Source organism: Anolis carolinensis, chromosome 4 (genome assembly GCF_035594765.1).
Source record: "Anolis carolinensis isolate JA03-04 chromosome 4, rAnoCar3.1.pri, whole genome shotgun sequence".
Classification (NCBI taxonomy): Eukaryota; Metazoa; Chordata; class Lepidosauria; order Squamata; family Dactyloidae; genus Anolis; species Anolis carolinensis.
The window spans coordinates 188,238,220-188,261,729 of NC_085844.1; the positions used below are offsets into that span (position 1 = coordinate 188,238,220).

The following is a 23,510-nucleotide window of genomic DNA, read 5'->3' on the forward strand; positions in this document are numbered from 1 at the left end:
ACTTATTCAAAGGCCTGTGTGAAGAGCCAGGTTTTCAGGCTCTTCCTGAACACTTCCAAGGTGGCAGCTTGCCTAATTTCCCTGGGGAGCGTGTTCCGGGGGGGGGGGGGGCACAGAGAAGGCCCTCTCCCCTCGTCCCCACCAACCGCGCTTGTGACGGAGGTGGAAGCAAGAGGAGGGCCTCCCCCAATGAACGAAGGGATCGTGCAGGTTCATAGGGGGAGATGCGGTCAGAAAGGTAAGTGGGCTGCCACCCGCTGAACTAGTTGGAGTTTCCGGGCCGTTTTCAAAGGCAGCCCCACGTAGAGTGCGTTGCAATAATCCAACCTCGAGGTAACTAAGGCATGGACCACCGTAGCCAGATACTTCACAAGGTATGGTCGCAGCTGGCGCACAAGTTTTAGTTGTGGGGTCCCACAGGGGCCAGTACTGTCCCCCATGCTGTTTAACATATACATGAAGCCACTGGGAGAGATCATCCGGAGTTTCGGGGTGCAGTGTCATCTGTACGCAGCTTTGTCACTCCTTCCCATCTGTCACTAAGGAGGCTGTTCAGGTCCTGAACTGGTGTCTGGCTGCTGTGTCGGACTGGATGAGGGCGAACAAATTGAAATTGAATCCAGACAAGACAGAGGTCCTCCTGGTCAGTCGCAGAGCTGAACAGAGTATAGGGTTACAGCCTGTGTTGGACGGGATCGCACCCTCCCTGAAGACACAGGTTCGCAATCTGGGTGTTCTCTTGGACTCATCGCTGAACCTGGAGCCCCATGTTTCAGCGGTGGCCAGGGGAGCATTCACACAGCTAAGACTTGTGCGCCAGTTGTGCCCGTACCTTGGGAAGTCTGACTTGGCCACGGTGGTACACGCTCTGGTTACATCCCGTTTGGACTACTGCAACATTCTCTACGTGGGACTGCCTTTGAAGACAGCCTGGAAGCACCAATTAGTACTACAGGCGGCAGCCAGATTAATAACAGGGAGCGTACTACCCCCCCTGCTAAGCCAGCTCCACTGGCTGCTGATATGCTACTGAACCCAATTCAAAGTGCTGGTTTTGACCTATAAAGCCCTAAACGGTTCTGGCCCAATCTACTTGTCCGAACGTATCTCTTCCTATGAGCCAGCAAGATCCTTAAGATCATCTGGAGAGGCCCTGCTCTCAGTCCCACCTGCCTTGCAAGCGCAGCTGGTGGGAACGAGGGACGGCCTTCTCGGCGGTGGCTCCCTTGCTGTGAAACACCCTCCCCAGAGATATTAGACAAGTTCCAACTCTTTTGGGCTTTAGAAGAGCCCTAAAAACATGGCTATGTGCCCAGGCTTTTAACGAATAAACGATAAAGATGATACGGACTGGCTTATGGATAAAGCACGAAGTTTTCGGATGAACAGATCTGAGCATACGTATTTTTAAAATTTATATACTGTAATTTTATACTGTATTTAATAGTTTTTAACTAATTTTATGTATTTTTGATTGATTTTGTATAGGCACCTAATTGTGCCAGTGTTGTAAGCCGCCCTGAGTCCCTTCGGGTGAGAAGGGCGGGATATAAATATTGGAAATAAAATAAATAAATAAACAATAGTAGGAAATTGGCTATTTGTTTTTTCTACAACCTCCACTTGCATGGCTCTGGAAGAATCCACAAGATAAGTATTAAAATTGAGATGATTGGTACTATCTTGGTTAATTAGTTGAACCAGTAGGTGAAGTTACAAAATACTTGAGACCCTCTAGGTCAACCAAAGTGTGACAATGGAAGTCACAATGATTATGACTCCTTGGCTTCCATATGGATGCCAGACTAGCAACTGCAAAAATGATCACACTCATTGGCAATGAAGCTCTGTTGTGTACATTGGTATGCAGTTCATATTCAGCTAATGATACCGGATAGTGCTCAAAGTGGTGATCCCCGCATTGGTGTTGGTATGTGAGTCATCAGTTGTTGTTCTGTGGATTTTCCAGGATAGAAATAGTTGGAGCCAGTCTCTGGCACATTATTTTAAAGAAGGATTGCCGATTCCCACATGAAATACCATATCTCAAGAGAAGTTGGGTTATTAATCCAATAAACAAGCAAACAAACAAATAAATAAATAAATAAATAAAATATCAGTGATATTATATTATGAATTACTGACTCACCTCTTCTCTGATCCAGGCATTATAACCTGGTGGAGAGACCACTAGCTGAATTACACTGGCTGTCATCAGGCCAGCCATGCAGATGGGTGAGATGTACTTCCATGTGTAGAAGTAGAAACGATAAGGACGGAAACCTAGCATTTCAGTTAATTCTTGCATGAATCTAGGAAGAGAAAAGGAAGAAAGCAAAAAGACTAATAAATTGGTTTCATAGTTCTATGTCTCCTGAACTGGATGGGGAAACATTGTCAAAGAACACTGTTGGAGAAAAATAAATGTCCAACTAAACATGAAAGTCATGTACTTCAAGAGCAATTAAATCTATTACATATTTAATGCTTATAGTAGATAAACCTGCAATCATATGGTCCTCAAAACATATTTAAGACAATAAAGAGTTGATATCCAACTCAAAGGCTTTGCCAATGCTCCACATCTGGAATGGAAGATCTGATATTGGATTCCTGTCTCAATCTCTCCCAAGTAGTGTGAAGCTTTCCAGGGTCCCTAAGCGTTCAGAACCACAGATTCCTTATGCTCTCAGGGCAAAAATGAGTATGTGGAAGATGTACTTCAGGACAGAAGGTGAGAAGACCTGCATCTATTGGAGTCAAAAGCTTCCAAATGCCCTCACAAAACACAGATATAGTTTGAAGCATGTTTAACTTATTGCTTTGTCTCTGTTTTACAGAAAACCTATTTTTCTCTCTTTCATTCTGGAAAACGACTGGCAATTGGTTCCCATGATACTTTGGCAGGTCAAGCCAAATGTATCCTCCAATAGAGGAGTGCCTCATCTTCCCACCTCTCCTTCTTAAATATTAAAGCACAGAAGTTTGGGAAGCCAGAAAATTCAGAGAAGTATTCTAATTTTCTCACTTAGCATCCTTTAAAAAAATCTTACTTCTTGGTACCGTAAATCCAAGCCACTGCAATGTTCTCCAAGATGACAACAAGAGTGAGGGGCAGTGTGGCAGAGTAATCATCAAACATGTTGACAAAGTAGTTGCCTGACCGTTGCACAAATATCAACCCCACAAGGAAAGCAAAAATGCAACAGCCAACTGTAAAGAGTAGAGGATAAGAACTGTCAGTAAGAACACAGGTACACTAGGGAATAATAAAGTTCTCCCGAAGGCAGAAGGCAGAGTGATAGTATTGTTGCTACAGAAAGGAAGCAATTTATTCACAGGATACCACTCCACACAACAGAATCCCCACACAGACTTCAGGAACAGGAATTAGCCTTTATTTTACAGTGGAGAGAAAGACTCAGGGCCTTATCAGATGAGGCAGTTTTGGGGAAGGAGTCCCACACCGGCCATCACACGATGTTGTGTGACTTCTGGTGGAGCCCCACCCACAAACAGGGTGGAAGCATCCTTGGACACTTCTCCCCCAACACGGGAACATGCCCATGTCAGCACGGGTGCTCGCCGGAAGGGCAATGCTATCCACGTGTGATGGGGAAAGCATCACCGTGAAAGAGCAGCATTCAGGGTGACAGATTCGCTCTGCTGCCCCCTCAGTTTGTCAATGAAGCCAGGCAAAGAGGGATGCTTCACCTGGCCTTTGTGATGAGATTGTTTGAACTATGAACCATCAGCTGTTGGTCCCCCAGCAATGTTCCTCGAAACTACCCAAATATGTGAACAATATGGCATAAATATGGTACTGGTCCCAAGAAAATTGGGCAGGGTAGAATCCACCAGTCTAACAAATTAGATAGTTTGAGAAGCACTGTCATTGCAGGACAACAGTCAGCAAGCCAGTTCCCTCATTATACTAATCAGTTCCCTATTTGGAGCATGAATACAGATTGTGAAGATATATGGATAATTGCTCTATTATATAGATATGGTGATTTTGCAATAATAGCATCCCTGAATTTTCAAGCTAAGCCAACTACACTTAATTAAGTAGCCATTTGCTCCCTTTTCTTTATCATATATTGAAGCCATTTTACAAGGCTGCTGCATTATGCTAGTTCAATTAATACCATTATTCTTTGTTCTATGGTTGCAGCACCAGTCCCGCAGAAAGCAAATCTACATCAAGGCCTTTTCACATAATTTGTTATAGTTATTTATGAAATTTATACCCTGCCTTTTCCCCTATCAAGGGCCCAAGGCAGCTTACCACCAGTAAAAACATATAATATAAAAATTAAAACCAAGTTAAAACCATAAATAATAACAAATGCTGTGAAACACCAATTAAAACCCCAACAAAATACATTAAAAACTACCCTGAGACTATGTAATAAAGTCAAAGGGCCTTCCAAACTTTCAGATATCATTAGTTTCTTCCAAAGACTTCCTTGAAAAGGAAGGTTTTTAGGCTTACATAAGAAAGAATATGTCATTTTTCACGTAAAAACGAATGTACCATATACAAGAGTTCACAAATCTTGTGATGTCTGAATGATTCTTTGTATGGATGCCTCTGTGTTTAACCTTAACTTTTGTTCAAGGTTTTATCAGCTGCTAGATTGCAAGGAAGGCAACAGTGCTTTGCATCTTGGGCCATTTCATCATTTCATCTCCTCAAACAGTAGCTATGGTAGGTGATGAATTCTGGGAATTGTAGTCTAAAAAGTCATTTTCCCAGCATTTATGAGTTTCCCCAAAAGTGACCTTACCTGTTAATGCTTCTTTACGCACTTTGAACATATCAATGATGGGTGTGGTGATGCCAGCCATGGTCCCAATCATGCTCCCCAAACCCAGATTTATCAGCATCAGGAAGAACATCACTGACCAGAAAGGAGAAGCTGGAAAGTGGGTCATTGCTTCTGTGAAAGCTATGAATGCGAGCCCAGTCCCTTGCACAGACTGTACATGGCCAAAAAAAGAGATGTTCATGTTATGCTTAGCAGAAAAAAAAATATTTTAAGAGAAAATGTACATGTATTCATGCAAACAGATCTCTATCTGTATAACCAGTCTCTTTAAGCCCAATAATGATGTAGTGATTGGGCTTCTCAAAATGTGAACCATGTCCTACTTGGATAAGAGCAGGAAAAAGTATGCAGTGTGCATACTGATGATTGCACAAACAATTATTTTACCACACATGGATGGTCTAAATCTTCATGGTTAGTGGTGACCTCAAAGTGCCATGTGCTATGATGTGATGTGATTCTCAAGTTCTACACCAACTTATTATGCAATGTACTCACACCACTCAGAACACATTTAAATGGGACCTAAAAAGGCTTTCCTCAAGCCACCATTCTGAGTGCAAATTTTCTACATGTAAAGATATCTATATGCCTTTGATTGAATTTTGGGAGTATCTCATCATTACTTCCCCTTACAAGCTAATGCAATATCTAAAGAACTCTTATTATGTGCATCACCCTAATCTTCACTTCACTTCACTTCACTTTATTTCTTAATTAGTCGCTCTCCACCAGAATGCTCCGAGTGACTTACAATTTAAAATATCATTCCACAATATAAAAACATTCAACATAAAAACATTCAACAGTGACTATTTGGCAAATTAGATCTGATTTACTTAAATGCAAACCAAACAGCCAAGTCTTGAGCACTTTTACAAAAGGTTGCAACTTCGACATTGCTCTAACATATGGAGGCAATGAGTTCCACAGAATTAGAGCATAGGTCGAAAAGGCTCTACGCCTTGTAGCTTCCAGGTGTACCTCCCTAGGGCCCAGTACGTATAGGAGATTTTCCTGGGAGGATGGAAAAAAGGAATGAGGCGGTCCCTAAGATATAATGGTCCTTGGCCATTTCGAGCTCTAAATGTCAGGATTAGTATCTGTAAGTTGACTCCCATTATACAGAGAAGTTTTACAGTGGATAAAATATTTTGGTTGAAATCCAACTTAATGCTACTAGACTGAAGTGTGCAGGATTACTCCTTTGCACAAGCAGTTCTGCATTTCATAGAGCAGTGTGTTGTGCAATTGTATTGCACAGACCCTTGCATAACAAACATATTGGATATCATATTTGCACTAATTCCAAAAACACACAGCCACAAGAATACTGGACCTTCTGCAAGCTGAATAAGATACCTGGATATAAGACTTTGGCTGGATCTATATTGCCATATAAGGCAGTTTGAATCTGCATCATATGTTTTGTATAGACCCATATAATGCAGTTTAACTGCACTACATTACAGGGATCTACACTGATCATATAATGCAGACTCAAACTGCGTTATATGGCAGTAGATCCAGCCTTTGAGTCCCAAATCACTATGAAAAGCAATTTCAGCTATAAACATACCTTATCGAGCTCATCTTCCAGTAGACAGGGATCCAGCCCCAGCTTCTGGAAATGATCCTTCTTTACTGTCTTTATCACACCATACATCTCAGTGTAGTCCTTGGATGTGAGATGGGAGAAGTTCACTTGGGGCGGAATGAGTGCATGGCTCAGGACATTGGAGTTTAGATAACCCAGGATCTTCTCAGCATTCCTACAACCAAGAAGCTATAAGTCAATACATAGCTATTTTCTGGCCTTCTGACATTGTTCACTTTGTCCTGGCTATAGTGTGAGGAGTATCTTTTCAAGCAAAACCTGCAAGGTGAACCCTTTATACCTGTTGTGGAAGACATTAATCCTAATGTTTCACAGTACTTTCTGCAAGAACAATAGGTTAAAGCATATTTCCTTTTCCTATAAAACACTCTAGATTTCTCATCTTGCAGGAATTAAATTGCAGATATAAGCTGTCAGAGCTTAAACTGAAACAACCAAACCATTTGCTTTAAAAAAGATACTCTGAAATATGTGCAGACAGATATAGATACAAACCCACACCACCACATACCCTCCAGAAAAATATTTTAGAATGAGATTAAAAATTGTTCTTACTCAATCACACACTTCTCATTCATGACATTAGCTTTGAAGCCCAGCACAGCAAAGACTACCAGTGTGGCCAAGACAGAGGTGAAGAAGTTTATGAAGGAGACAAGAGCTGCATCGAAGTGGCAATTGTTGTCCTGTTTGTTGTAACTGGAGAAAGCAATAACTCCACCAAAGCCCAGGCCTAGAGCAAAGAAGACCTGAGTGGCTGCTTCTCGCCAGACTTGGAGATCCAACATTTTATCAAGCTGTGAAAAGAGAAAAGAGGGAAGTTAATTCAGTCATCTGCCAGACAGATGTCACAGCAGGGAGCAGTATGTCACTGCTTGTATGTGCAAATACTATGATAGGTACCTTTTTGCATGAGTTAGGAAAAATTTGATTTCTTTCTTCTGCATTTATGATTAAGGGAAAATAAAAAAACACTAGTCATAGCTAGGATCCAGTAAAATCAAATGGCCATGTGTTTAAAACAGAGTCCTGCAGCATTTTAATGACTAGGAAATTTTCAAATACAGTAATTTCCCGGTAACCATAGAACCTTTATTCACAGCTTCTTTAAAGGAAAAATAGTCTCCTTGGAATTTGCAAGCTCATCCAGGAGATTATATGGTATACTTCCCCGAGAAATTACTGAAGAGTTGTCTTGAAGGACATAGTAAATTCCTTGGGAGGATGCCTCCCCAGAAATCCCTAGGTCCCCCAAAGCAATTCTATGAAATGCTGGAACTGGAAGTGAGATAATTCAATGATATTTGATCATATCTACATTCTTGTGTTTCCATGGTCTCACCAGAGATGAATCACTTTGAGACATGGGGTTCTTACGGTAAGCTTATGTGGACTCCAGTATTTCATTACAACATCTCTTTCTAAACTATCATATTTGATTTGGCAGCAGAGTACAAAATTGTACTGTGCTGCCTTATAATGGAGTAGAGCACAAGTTCTAGCAAGTCCAGCAAAACTAGTAAAGATAGCCCCAGTGGAGGTCTGCTGTCTACCATCTGAGGACAACTCCAAAAAGTTATATAGGTAAAGCATTCAATTATCAACACAAAATATACAATACAATCATAATAAAAAAATCAATATAATTACCATTAGCACAACATATTCATTTAAATTAAAACCAGTTTCAGTGCTAAGTCATTGGGTGAGATTCAGCTACCAATGGACAATATTTCCGGATGGTCCTATACAACTATGAGAGGCTGGGCCAGGGCTACTGCAGTGAAGTGTCATAGAAATGGGTGTTGGTAAAGTGCAAACTGATGGCCAAGATAGAGCCTAATAGCAATATTGAACAGACAAGCAGTGGATCAAAAGTTAAATATCACAAACTACAAAATGCCTGGCACCAAGATGACTACAGAAGAGATGCAGGCAAAACCACTTTGGAGAGAACATTCAATGACCAAGTGGGTTACCACTGAAAAGGTCCTTAACGTACTTTGGTTCCAACACATAGAGGAGGGACTCTCAAGACAAACATTGTTTTTGGGATTGCACTATGTAACACAATTTTTGTTACTGGGTTATACGTGCCCTTTCCTAATTGGTTCTATCATAAAACACAGGGAAAGTGTGTTAGACTGCAAAAACTTTGTTTTTGCGGGACATCCTGCAGCACATTTTGCTATAGTTTTTCAATGAATATCTCATTGAGTCTCAACCAATTCAACATAGTTTGTGGTGACCATAAAAACAAAGTTTCTGGAGTATAACAACTATGTTCAAGGTAAAAAAGGTAAAGTAAAGGTTTCCCGTGATGTTAAGTCCAGTCATGTCTGACTCTGGGGATTGGTGCTCATCTCCATTTCTAAGCCGAAGAGCCGACGTTGTCCATAGATGCCTCCAAGGTCATGTTACCTTCCCGCCGGAGCAGTACCTATTGATCTACTCACATTGGCATGTTTTCGAACTGCTAGGTTGGCAGGAGCTGGAGCTAACAGCGGCCACTCACGCCGCTCCCGGGGTTTGAACCTGGGACCTTTCAGTCTGCAAGTTCAGCAGCTCAGCGCTTTAACGCACTTCGCCACTGGGGCTCCATGTTCAAGGTAAATACTGCAAAATTAAACATGAAATAACACTTTCAAACCAGGAACAGAATTTTTTTCAAATTTTGTTACATGAAGGAACCTAACTCTTTGGATAGCCTGCTCCTAAACAGTTGACTTGGGACTAGAACTGTGTGCCTCATAAACTGTCAAAAAATCCACACATTAGGTGCCCCACCAACCCTCAAATTTTAAAAGGCTTTCTTCTCTATTGAAAAATCTTGAGGAAATACTGAGAGTCATGCCTCCAGAGGCCTCCAGATGGTGCAATTCTCTATTAAATGCTCCTTACATTTCTGGATTTGGTTTGTTTTGAAACTAAGAAATTAGTGTATCTTATAAATCATGGAGTTCCGGTGGCGAAGTGTGTTAAAGCACTGAGCTGCTGAACTTGCAGACTGAAAGGTCCCAGGTTCAAATCCCAGGAGCAGAGTGAGCGCCCGCTGTTGCTCCAGCTTCTGCCAACTTAGCAGTTCGAAAACATGCCAATGTGAGTAGATCAATAGGTACCACTCTGGCAGGAAGGTAATGGGGCTCCATGCAGTCATGCTGGCCACATGACCTTGGAGGTGTCTACGGACAATGCCGGCTCTTCGGCTTAGAAATGGAGATGAGCACCAACCCCCAGAGTCAGACAAGACTGGACTTAACATTGGGGGAAACCTTTATCTTTACCTATAAATCATGGGCATAATTAGATTGAATTTTCCAATGCCATTTAGCAGTTCTACAGCCCTTTTCATCCAGTTGCAGTTTCCCAGATCATTTTCAAAAGCAGAACACTTAACAGATCGTATTAATCCAAATGGGAAGTTATCACAGTCATGGTAATTGTAGCATGTTATCTCAATTGACCACAGCAACAGTATCAAGCTATTCCAGTTGAGGCAGGGTAAGAATGTATGCATCAGCCGAAATGTATTGGAGACATTTAGAGCTAATGAGGCTACATGAGCCTCTATGATGGCTTGGCCTAAGAGGCTACTTGAGCCTCTATCATGGCTTGGGCAACTGTGGGAGGTTGAAAAGACCCTATAGGGCTGCAGCCTGCCACTATATCCCTCCACCAAAAAACAAACAAGCACATTTTTTTTGTTAAATGCCACCATTTTGTTAAATGTCCCAGCTGATCCGTGAATGTTAAACACTCATGATTACTGAGAGAAATGCTATAAAAATAGATGTAGGGAGGTTCAAGGAAGAAACTATCATAGTTTAAATTTTAATTCTAATTATTAGTGTTAGCTTTACATTGCTTTCTACATAAGAAAATAATGCCTGCAGTCTAACAAAACACATTGCAAAGAAACCCAATTAGGTTGTTTGCACGAGTATCTTTCATGCCACAAATTATAGCAATCTGATATTACTTTAACCACCATTGAGATGACAGCTATATACATCAGAATGAAAGGCCCAGACTTCACAGAAATACAAGATTTCCTCCCTGAGCCAGATTGTCTTCTTCCCAAGAATCTGCACGGTTTCTGCAGGCTCTGGTCTGGGTGACCAGTCAGCAATAGAGGGGGGCAGGCTCTTTCTTGAGCCACACATTAAGCAATAGGTTCCACTTTGGGATGCCTGGGGAATACATTTTTGTTCCCCCAATCAGTCTGCTTCAATCTGGGCTTTTGCTGCCTTTCCATGCACCCTATATGTGCTAGGGTTTTATTTATGCTGGCGCTATATATCACACACTTAGCATTGCAGCATGGGACAAGATTCAGGGGGTTTTTTTTGGTGGGGGGGCACTTCAAGCCCTTCATTTCTCATTAGAGGATCCCCATAAGATATAGGGGTACAAGTGGTCAGGGTTCAGTCCCCATTCAAGGGACTGAAGTAAACATATCACCCAATTGTGTCAGGGAATCCCTCAATTGCCAGAGGACTAAATACCTTGCAGCATTTAGAGATGAAAACTAGGATACTAGGAGAGCAGCATCAGAGTGTGGTCAGAATATAAACTTTCTCATTGATCTAAAAAGCTCTAAGAACTTTTAAAGGCTTTTAAGAAAGCGTTGTATTGTTTTAACCTCTACTTTTCATCCTTTTAAGTGTATGTTTTAAATAGTTTTACTGCTAACAATTCAATGGCATTTTAATGTCTAATTTTGTACAGTTGTAGCTATTTTTCAAGCCTTTTAATTTTGTAAGCTGCCTTGAGTCCCAATTTTGAGAAAAAGGTAGGGCATAAATAACATGAAGTAGATTAGCAGCAGCAGCATTATTAGTATTGTGGGCTTACCTTGGGAGTGAACATATGCACAATCCCATCTACTGCTCCCCTCAAGAGCAAACCTCGAATCAGGAAACAGATCAACACCACATAAGGAAAGAGGGAGCTGAAGTACATCACCTAAGAGAAAATGAGATGCTATGTCATAACGTGGGAATAGGCTTCATACATGATATATTCAAGGAAGAATACTAAAGCTGTGGTAACACCATAGAAAACATATGTCTACTTGTAGTGACATGCCTTTCTGAAAAGCATTTTAGGAATATTTTAGTGAGGTATTGAGAATAGGGACTTGTTCAGAAAACTATAAGCTCTCTCCAACAGTATTACAGTTCCTAATTCCCATAAAATATTAATTAGTTTATATGTGATGTGAATGTGTTGTAATGCAGTTAATTGAGCAAGAGCATCCTAAAAATTGGAATAAGTTTTCTAGGTGTAACATTGCGGAATGCTGCATCATAACTGGAGTATGACTTTGGAGAAAGGGTTTGAATCCCCAGTGAGCTATGGAAAGCCTTTGGGTGGCCTTGGGCAAGTCAAACACTTTCAGCCTAAGCAGAAGGCAGAAGTCAAACCTCCCTCTGAACAAATCTTTCCAAGAAAACCATATGAAGACAGCTCCTTAGGGCTACCATACTTGAAGGCCCACAACAATTTATTCCCTATAGACTTTTACACATGTTTCTTTCTGTATCATATAGCTGCCTAAAGCACAGAGACAGGCAAAATGAATTTGGTGGCAGATCAAAGTTTGCATCTTTTTCTTCTTATCTGTCTGCAGTTACCTGCCGAATAAGAACTGCTCATGATGTCTACAGATGTTTGAATTATGGTTATTGGAGCAGAACTGCAGACCCGGAATTGATATTGATTGCTATTCTGCAACAAATTATAAGACAATTGAGTTGTGGAGTGCCTGATGGAGGATCCAGATTGATCCACCTCCTCCCAGGATTTAGATACATAGACACGCATTTCTTTATAAGTCTGTTCACTTGTGTTGTAGTATGACAAGTTCTGTTAAGCTTCTAGTTGCCACTATCAGCCCTTACCTTTCCCGAAGACTGGATTCCTTTGATCATGGCCAAGCACACAAAAGTCCAAGCTGCTAGTAGGCATAAGGTCATTCTCCAATTAAGCCCACCACTCTCTGAGATGGAATTTGAAATTTCCAGGGCATCACGGTACCAGAAATAGGTTGTAGCAGAGCTTTTGTCACATTCTGGTTCCACAGCTGAAAATGAGATGTGTTTTGGTTGTTACATGATGCACAGTCCTTTCTTTTTGGCATCTCATTAACACAGTAAAGCAAGTCAATATTTAGAGCCAAAGGAGGATGTACAAGCATCACAAGGCACTCTATAAAAGATGTCTATGCTTCATAGAAGGAGAAAGGGAGAAGGGAGACGTTCCAGCTGAAATAGGTTAAATAAATGGGGTAATTTACACTCACTATAAAACATTCAACTATCTGTTGGGTGATGTTCAAATTCTATTACACGCTCCATTAACCTCCAAAGCATTTCTGTTTTACTCAATGGAAAGTATTCATTTGCTGCCAACCAATGGTCAAATACAATTCTATATCCTACCAGCTGGAAACAAGGCACCACTTAAACTGGGAGGGCTCTCTTTAGTATTTTCGACAATCTCAGAGAAAACATAGCTGTCTAATGACAGAGTATGAGCAGCCTGAAAAAGTTATTTGATTGGACTAAAGCTGCCAGTATCCCCATGGAGAAAGCAGATGTTCAGTAAATGTTTCTTTCTCCTTTTGTGTCACAATGATGGAAGAAGAGAGTAGATGACAATTACCTATATCTGAGTACTGGAATGAACAGGCCCAAGTGAAACTCAAAGGCTTGACTTATCACTCCACCCTCTCATACCAAGTTCTGAAGGCAAGATACTCACTTGCTACTGAGCCGTTTTTTAAGAGAGGGCACTCGCTCCAAGGCAAAGGATACTGGAAAGATTTGAAGAAGTAAAAGATGCTCCACCCTATGATCACATTGTAATACAGCCCGACAAACAAGCAGACCTGACAAAAGGAGAACAAAATAGTGTTTGGATCCTGTACATCAATTATGTCCTTCAAAGAAACTCAGGGAATATACAGAAAAGAATGACAAATATTGGCCATGGAAATACATAACGTTAGCCTGAACATCCATAGGAGTACACTGAAATAACAAATGACCACTGGAATTCATTAAATATAGTTGTTAAACTGTCTACATCAGTGATCCAAAAATTGAGGAACGATCAGAACAAGAATAGGGAGTTAAGTAATTAAGGACTTTTATGGCCCAAGATACAGAAGATCAGAAGCCTTTAGGCCCTCCCATCCCTTATCCCCCCCCCCAGTCTTTTCCCCGTGATCCCTGACACTGCCCTCTCTCACCCTTCCACTTCCCACCCCTCCCCTTATCCCACCCCTCTCACCCTTCTCTCCTTTTACCTATTTTTAAAATATTTACCCTCCTTTGGAAATACTTCAATACAAATTATTTTTAAAAATTTAGTCAAATTCAGTCCTTAGCAAAATAGCTGGTATTCCAAGTTACTCACGTTTACAAGATGTGATAAGACAAGATTTGACTAATTTATTTTGATATACTATAATAATATTAATATAGATATTCTAAGCCGCAATTTCTCGGATGGTCTATGCAAAAATCTTATGTTTGCTCAATATTTTGAAATGTATGCTGTTTTTTTAAAAAAGTGTTTTACCTTTTAAAATTAAAATGTTAAAATTTTATAAAATGTAAAACTGATTATTCTTTGAGGTTACTATTTTTAGATAAATACAGCAGAAATAAACCATGATAAAAATATATATTTGAAAGTATTCAAAATAAAAGAAGCACCATTATAAACAAACAAATAAAATGAAAAGAAACTCCAACAGTTTTAGCTAGAAGTGGAGAGATTATTCTCCCACAACCTTCGTATTATTACATTTCTTACCTTTCTGCCCACAGTTATACAACCTACAACCTAACATAAAGTCTTCATTGATCAAACAGAAAGCCTTCATTGATCAAACAGAAAACCTAAGCCCTTGGAAAAACAAATGGTATCTGGTGAATCACATTCCCTAATGTATCAATTACTAATGTTGTGGGAACTTTGTGGGATTACAAGCCCTCTCACAATTATTACTGTTAGCTTTTAGTTCAGTTCTGCAGAGAATCAATTCCTTTGGCAGCATTGAACTGGCAACTAAGCCATAAAGGCGAAACTTTGAGGAAGGGCATCAAGAAATGGAAATGCACATTTTTGAGGTCATAACGTTTCTGGAGGTGTGTGTACGCACATGCCTATGGCCATATGTCCCAGAAGGGAATCTGTCTCTCAGGGCTGAAACAATGGTCAGAAATCAAGACTGACGTGTTGCATTTGCACAGGAGATTCAGAGTTGGGAGCTAGAGCCATCTTTGCAAAGCCAGCCACAAAGTATTTCAATTTTGATGCAAAACCCAAATCATTACCTTTTTCACTGTCTCAATTCTACATATAACAAGCAGCTGGACTGAGAAATACTTTTGATTTCAACAATAGCAACAGGAAAGCATTTTCCGTAACACCAGAAGGAAGCTGGCTTCTTTAGGAAATGCAAAGCAGACTGACCTCTAAAAAGGGAGAAATGCTTGGAGAAATGCCATCCTACACCATCTGCCTCCTGGAGTGGTTAGCTCACTGTCTAATGGTAAGGCTGTCCTTACAGTCTTATGATTCACATAAAATGCTAAGTGAGAAAACTATGCTCAGTAGGGGTTTGAGTAGGTGTAGCAATGCTGACCTTCTGTTCCAGTATCTGGTGGCTGTGCTATCACTGCTGGTCTCCTGAGCCACTATATCTGGAAGATGAATCAATGAACTACAGCTACATTTACTTTTGGGAGGTGGAAGCAGAGAATCAGATTAGGACACATTACACCTTCTTGAAGGGCATATCTGGTCTGCTCAAGTGTCTATACGAATCTGCCCTATCTGTTTTAGGTGAAATCAAAATAGGTCAGGTATTGATGGCATTCACTTGATTTTGGTATGCAGTCCTGGGGAAACAAATCTCCCAGCCGTATTTGATTTCTCTTCTGTAACAGCTACTTATTCTTAACAACAGGAAGTAGATCTGCTGGACCAGGCCTGCACAATCTGTGGCCTTCTAGGTGTTTTTGGACTTCAGCTCCCAGAATTCCTGGCCATTGGAGCAGCTGGTTAGAACTTCTGGAAGTTAAAGGCCCAAACACCTGGAGAGCCTCAGTTTATTCAGGCACGTGCTAGACAATCGAGTCCACCTATCTACAATCAATTCAGACACATTTCATACAACCAGTTATGAGGCATGTTCAAGCAACCCACTAGGCAGCTGGCAAATCCAATGCCCCCCAACCGGGGACAGACATAATTCCACACTCCTATGCTGCCACGGCGGATTCTCTGGCCCACAGCTAATTCCAGAAAGAACAGAGGGATTCCGATGAGGATGAGCAGTATCAGGTATGGAACAAGGTAGGCACCTGGAAAGAAAGAGATGGGTTGTTAGAGCAGCCTGCCTGGGATTATGCTCTTTTAGAGTGACAATTTAGTATTCTTCTGTTCCAGAACTGTCTATGGTTCCAGGCTTCCTAATCATAAACATCCCTGCTATAAAATAAGCTTTATTGGTGGTAAATGATGCAAAAAACTGTACTCAGCTGAAAATCATTCCAGCCCTTTCACTTAAGGGCTCTAGCTTCTTGTTACAATCAATGATAGAACTGGGACCCAAGACAATTAAACCTTACCCATGATATCTCTGGTTAGTGCTTCAGCTCTCCATCACTGGTTATGTGGGGGCCCTGAGGTGGAAGTACACTATCTCCAGAGTGAGGCCAATGGAAGATGGATTCCCAAGGACAACATTGTGTAAAAGCAAATATATGTATGTTTATGTGTGCATATAACATGAACCATTTCTCCTCTCACAGCTAAAAAAACCCATGCAATTAGGTTAGCAACAGAGGAAAATTCACTCCCCAAGTCCATTCTCAGCCTTCCTATCTTTTTCCAACATTGAATTTCCAAGCTAATGTAAAAAAAAAATCACATAAGGTCATGCACACAAGTTGGCTCTTTCTCTATAGTTGGCTCTTTCTCTATATATTTGACCATGATGCTAACAAAGCCTTCAAAATCCATCTGCCTAACATCAGAGGCCCAGGTAGCTACAATTACATTTTACACAGCTATCTTCCTCCAAAAGGGATCAATGTACTCTCACCTTCCCACCTTTTCTCATTGCAACAACCCTGAGAGATATGTTAGCCTGACAGCTAATGACTAGCTCAAGTTCACAAAGTAAGCTCATTGGTTGAATGGATTCTGGTACAACATTCTGACCATTACACCACACTGGCAGTGTCCAAATCTGAGAGAGATCATAACCTCTTCCTACTTGAAAATTTTTATATTTTACCAGCAATGGCTCAGTTTCTTGCTTAGGTGGAAAAGGATCAGGATTTGCAGATGTGCTACCTATCTGCTGACACAGGTCCTATTGTTACTGCTTCATTCTAAAGAGCCATCCATTCCCATCAAGGGCAGTTGGTGGGCTTCTGCATCAATGGTGTAATGTTGCTCCTTTCATTTTTTTAATTCTAGACTTTAATAGAGCTGTCCAAGTTGTTGTATTCTTCATCCAAAAGAGATTCAGCACTATGGATAGGTCCTTTAGAGTCTAGAATACAGTTTTATTCACAACCCCACTGACAAAACAAGTGTCTCACCAAACTTGAGGCTAGCTCTAAGAAAGCTGTGGCCCCTGTGTGTGAGATATGCTGCTATTGATAGAGTTCACTTGCTTTTTGTCTTTACGCTGGGTGTTGGAAAGTGGCTTGTTCTTTTCCTGCCTCAAGATTTTGGCTGCTGTGTTAACAAAAGCTGTTCCCTGTGACATGAAGGGTGCCAATATTAGTCCAGAAAAGAGCAAACCAAAGTACACAGTGGCTAAACTAGGAATAATTCCAAACAAGACTCACAGTATGAAGGGATAATGGCAGCAAGAGGAACTGGGACATGAAAGGGGAAAGCTGTATTTGTGGGACTTATTTTTATATCTTCTGATTGAGGAGAGTAACAGGAGCAACTGGAAATATGCCTATATTCCCATGAAAGGCATGCAATATAACAGGATAGAATGCTAATAGAGATACTTAAGATGTTCTTTCTCTTCAGGTGTACACACACAAGAAACAAACATACTTCTCAAGTGATGCAGAACATTTGCAATGAACTATGTTGTTCAATTGTAATTCTGGGAGTTATTACAAGAATATGTGCAGAGAGTACTTTAGATCTGGGGCGGGGAAGAATACACAATAGTAGTAGCACATGCTCAGTTTCCTTAAGGTACTCATTCTTTGATGAAAACTACAATACCTATTTAAGTGGACAGTGTCAGTTCTCAACACAATAAAACCAACAAAAATCCAGTGGATGATGCATGAACACTAATCACAGCATACTTTCCTCTGAAGAAAAAAAATCCTAGGGCAATCCATTGAAGAGTTAGCATTAGTATTGTATTAGTAATGAGAACCTTAGCAACCTACATTAGATTCATCCATTGCAATATGACTGCTTACAACTGCTGAATATTCTTTACTACTAACAGCATTTTAAAAAACGGATTTTTATATGTGAAGCTCTGGGAAAACTTGGTCCCTAGCAAGGTGAAATACAATTGTTAAGGCTGACGTATGATTTATTTATTCCAAGCAATCTATATTCTGCTTGTTAATTTTTAAACACTTTCCCAGAATAGCCAATAAGAAAGAATTAAAAGGGAGTTTAAACTCATTTCCAAGGTAGACAAAAATATCTATTAGTAAAAACAAGAATGTTTTAAGACAGAGGAGAATCAATAAAGCAAAATGTATTACAAAAGAGAACGAATGCAGTTCCTTCAGGCCATCTTTCATTTTCTGCCAAAATAACAGCAGAAACCTTAATCTTAAAACATACATTTCTTATTTAACATCTTATATTTAATGATAAATGGCGAAATAACATTCAAGTTCCATAAGGTACTACAAGGTGCCAGGCAATACCTTACCTCCTAAAGTAAAGGTAAAGGTTTTCCCTGATGTTAAGTCCAGTCGTGTCCGACTCTGGAGGTTGGTGCTCATCTCCACTTCTAAGCCGAAGAGCCAGCATTGTCCGTAGACACCTCCAAGGTCATGTGGCCAGCATGACTGCATGGAACGCTGTTACCTTCCCACCAGAGTGGTACCTATTGATCTACTCACATTTGCATGTTTTTGAACTGCTAGGTTGGCAGAAGCTGGAGCTAACAGCGGGCGCTCACTCCACTCCTCGGATTTGAACCTGGGACCTTTCGGTCTGCAAGTTCAACAGCTCAGCGCTTTAACACACTGAACCACCGGAGGCTCCTACCTTACCTCCTACAGTACCACAAAATATATAAAGCAATATGTAATGTTAATCATATTTTTAAACAAATTTGATTATTGCAGTCACTCTTATTTGAGAGGAAAGGCAACTGTGCAGTCTATTATGGAGAAGGCAGTTGTAGGATCTGATCTAAAACATACTCATGATCTGTGCAGTTGGACATTTCTCTTGTCTACCTCTCCCAACCTTGAAAGACTGATAACTGTAACCAGCATATCTGTGACAAGTTGCAGTCAGGTAAGCAGTTGTTTTCAGCTGTAAAACTATACAAAACCCCAATCAGACTGGGAGCACACATCAGATGAAGGCCTAACACCTGCTGTTCTTCCAGAAGAAATGAGGCCAGATTAAGTTAATCCATTTAAATACATCCCCAACATGACATGCAGTTTTGGTCCTCTGTCAAAGGGAGCTATTTGTCTAGTTTCTGCCATGCCACTAGACCATGCCTACAATCTCCAGAGACTATATTTCCACTCTCTAATCAAAATGAACCAGGTCACCAAAGGAGACCATAGAAGTCTGTTTCTATATCACTGTTGCTCCCAGTTTGAGCATGTTTCTTAAAACAATAGTTACCAATCTTTAGTTAATCAAGTGTTTGGAGCTTCAACTCCCAGACGTCCTGGCCAATTTGGCCAATTGTTTAGAATTATTGGAGCTGAAGTCCAAAATACCTGGGGACCAAATGCCAGGAACAACCAGCTTAAAAGATTCTATCAATTTAACCATCATTTCTGCCTGTGTAATAATTTGACAACAAAGTTTTCTTTGTCTTTTCTTTTGCCTTTTGATGCTTGTAAAACATGTAAAACATAAGCTAGGATAGTTGTATACCCCAGTTCCATTGACTGTCAAAATAGTTGGTAGCAGGATTGCCAGATTGCAAACTAGAAATGATTTCTGTTCCTTTAAGGTTGTTCAGCAGAAAGAATTTCAGCAAATATTGCTTATTACCTGATTGCATAACAAGGCACACTTGCTAAAATTTCCACTTCTGAATAACTATTAAAGATACCAGAATCATATCCAGTTTTTAGTCTGGAAATTCTAATTGGCAAATAGCTGCTAGCCACAAAATTAGTATACAACAGCTGTAATCTGTACATTACACATCGGCCCCACAATCTATTACAGCAGATTAATATATACTAATTTACTTCAGCACTATGGATGTTCAGCTGGGCGACTGAAATATTCTGTTGAGTACACAGTGTTCCAGAGAATTGGCCCAGTCTCTTCCTCTTTGTAAGGGAAAGCTGTTCACTCTACTAAACATATGTGCACTTTATTATTGGTATAATGGAGGCGGGGGAGAATTGTAAAGTACAACTACTCTCAGTGAAAATTTGCTGTCTTCACATGTAGCAGCACTGTTTTAATATATACAAAAAATCTTACATCACCAGTCAGGTAGTTGAAGTCATATTGTTGATCACGATGGGCCCTTCTAGACAGGTCCAAAATACGAGACTTGTCTCGCTTTTACCAGAGGCGTCCAAACAACACCTCCTGTAAAAGCAAGACAAGTCCCGCATTTTGGACCTGTCTGGAAGGGCCCATAGTGATCAATCATATGATTTCAATTACCTGACTGGTGATGGAAGGTAAACTGAGTTTTACCAGTTAACTCTGTGTTAATTAAACACCTCAACAAATCCGGACCTTCCTGAAAGGCCTGGGTTTGTTGAGGTACTGGGTCTGTGGGGATGACTCTTGAGACTGCTTCTGCAGTCCCGGGGGCCTGTACCCATAGTCATCCCGCTTCTTTGGGCTACTAAAAGCCCGGAGGAGTGGGATGGCGCCCACTTACTCCCCTCCAACCCCCCATTTGGGCCCCAAAACATACCAGACAGGCTTGCTGGCAGAACAGCCATCTCCCTACAGTCCTCCTGGTGTGAGAAAATGGTGCATCAGGAGGTGGGGGGGGGGAATTTCCCTCCTCTCTCCTCCCTTCTGCTAATGCATCATTTTATCACATCAGGAGGACTGTAGGGAGAGGTCTGTGATGCCAGAAAGCCTCTTTGGTAAGTTTTGAGGCCTAAATGGGGGCTGGGGGTGTGTGTTTGGATGTCATCCCAATTTGACTCAGGATGGCATGTAGCCACACACCCCAGGGAAAGTCCAGGATTTGCATTGGGGACTAAAACCCATGCAGACATGGGTTATTTTAACCCATTTCTGTGCAGGTATTAACTCTGTCTGGAAGTGCCCACAGAAAACAGAGTGGGAAACCAAAGAGGCTGCTAGTTCTATCCACACACTTATTATATTCTGTATAGTTCAGCATCTCGGTCTTAAAATATTTGGAACAGATTGTTTAAAATAATCTAAATAAAGTAATCATGGGCTATTGTTGGATAAATATCAAAGAATCCTATGGCACTTAATACAAGCCAGTTCATTAAAGCATGGGCATTCATGGACTCTAGCTTATATTGTTCAAGTACTTCTTTAATGTTTCCATTGTTTCTTTAAAAAACAAACAAACATGAAAATCCACTACATATGAAATTAACTGTTATCACAACTTCATCAATCAATGTACTGTTTGTTTTTGCCTCCATAAAATATTGGGATAAATTTTCTCAGTAGTTTGGGAGAAGATTAAGTATCAGAGATGCATTCATTACAATGAAGTTTATACCAGGGAGAAACTACATACTCTTGACCAGATTTCTTTCCATAGTTCATTGCCAATGACAACAATATTTCTTTCCTTTTTCATGAGCATTTAAATACCAAGATTTTGATCAATGGCAGCAACCTTGGCCTTATGTAGGACAAATCAGGAGCAACACTACCATTTTGTTTGATCAGATCATCATCTAGTGTAACTAGAAGATCTAACTGCCTTTTATACTTTCCAGGATTCCAAAAAGAGTTTGCAGCTACATGTGGTTTTTTTTTTCCTGATCAGCGCAAAGATTTTTGCTATTTACGCACTAAACACACACACATTCAGCTTGCATCAGCTAGTTTCAGTTTCAAGAACTATCAAGGTATAGGGTTGTTGTGTGTTTTCTGGGCTGTATGGCCATATTCCAGAAGTATTCTCTCATGACGTTTCACCCACATCTATGGCAGGCATCCTCAGACGTAGTGAGGTACCTCGCTACCTCTGAGGATGCCTGCCATAGATGTGGGTGAAACATCACGAGAGAATACTTCTGGAACATGGCCATACAGCCCAGAAAACACACAACAACCCTGTGATTTCGGCCATGAAAGCCTTCGACAACATATCAAGGTATAGCCATGAAGTTAGCTAATGAGTGAGTGCTGGGAAATATATGAAGAAGCTCATAGGATGACAGCAACTCAAGATACAGATCTATTAAGGAAATGACAGATATTTTTCATAAACTGAGCTTCCTTGAAGTGCACAGCTTGGGAAAGTGCTGATTTATGTAATTGTGAAGGAAAGGATAAAAGGAACTGTCAGAATTCCCCTTCCATGTTGTATTTATGAATGATAGGCAGGTTCCTGTTGAATAAGCTCTATTTAAGCAAATCTGGCCTTTAGCAAAGAGCTGGTTAAAAGGTTCTAATGCTTCCAGCTCTTTCAAAAGGGCTACAGATAATGTTCTTATGGTCAGAAATTTGTAGGTGTTAAATAAATTTGACCAGAGGACTCAATATCCTAAAGGCACAAGATCCTATCTTATCTTGGAAGATAAGGGTCAGTACCACCAAGGAATATATATTTAGAGGAAAGAACTGTCAAAACCTTCACTGAATATTCCTTATCTAAGAAAACCCTATGAAAACCATGGAGTTACCAGAAGTCAGCAGGCAACGTGAAGACAGATAGACACACAAAGAAAGTTGACCAGACCATGGAAAGGGAAGCGGGGTTGAACTACAAATCTTAGAGTTCCTCAGCCAGTTTTCCCTGAAAAAGCTCCTGCAATTTTAATTCTAATTTGACATCTTTCTCCCAACAATGCACCATCATGGTTGGCAAGATGTCACACATTGATCTGTTGGCCTGCTTTGCAGCCATTAAAGGAATGGAAACTGTGATACAAAAATAGCTCACACTCCAAATGCTGAGTCACCTGATCTCCAAATGGGTTAGATGAGCAGGCCCATTTCTGCTCATAATGGTCAGAAACTATGCCACAAAAATAGCATCTATACCAAAGAGACACAAGTCACTTGAAAATGATCCAGGAAACACTGGCACTAGCACTGCCAGTGGACTTTCATGCAAATAGGTTAGAGAAAACAGCCAAGGGAACATATGCTCAGATATGAAAGAGAAATCATGGAATCCAAGATCTCAGCCACAGGGTTTATTCACTAAACAACCTGCTGTAATGCAGAAAAAGAAGCAAATCAGTGATACTACGGTACCCTCTAAAAGCCTCTTAGATGTATCTTGATTGTAAAGCATGCTAAAATAAGAGGAGAATAAAATTTCCCAATCTGAAACCCAGTTTCTGTTTGTATTTTTCCAGTAATTCTCAGCCAATAAATATTAGTACTCACTTTCAACTCTCCATCCTTACTCCTGGTCCCTGTATCTCAGGCCACTTCCACATTACTATATAATCCAGATTATCAAAGTAGATAATCCACATTGTCTGCTTTGAATTGGGTTATATGAGACTACACTGACATATAATCCAGTTCAAAGCAAATAATCTGGATTTTATATGGCAGTGTAGGAGGGGCCTCAGAGACTTCATTTTTAATCACATGTTTTTCCTGTTGGCGCAGTGTGTTAAAGTGCTGAGCTG

At 40.6% G+C, this 23,510-nt stretch overlaps 1 protein-coding gene across 2 annotated transcripts in view; it reads right to left on the bottom strand.

Moving 5' to 3' along the window:
* slc6a17 (solute carrier family 6 member 17) overlaps positions 1-23,510 on the bottom strand; it is a 52,094-nt gene that overhangs the window by 8,740 nt on the left and 19,844 nt on the right. For both annotated transcript variants that reach the window (XM_003220190.4, XM_062978394.1), the window contains exons 3-11: positions 15,673-15,830; positions 13,216-13,342; positions 12,354-12,535; positions 11,305-11,415; positions 7,006-7,247; positions 6,412-6,604; positions 4,791-4,983; positions 3,054-3,213; positions 2,150-2,312 (exon numbers count right to left, since the gene is read on the bottom strand). In XM_003220190.4, coding sequence (XP_003220238.1) covers positions 2,150-2,312; positions 3,054-3,213; positions 4,791-4,983; positions 6,412-6,604; positions 7,006-7,247; positions 11,305-11,415; positions 12,354-12,535; positions 13,216-13,342; positions 15,673-15,830 — 1,529 coding nt within the window. The remainder of the gene's footprint in view (positions 1-2,149; positions 2,313-3,053; positions 3,214-4,790; positions 4,984-6,411; positions 6,605-7,005; positions 7,248-11,304; positions 11,416-12,353; positions 12,536-13,215; positions 13,343-15,672; positions 15,831-23,510) is intronic.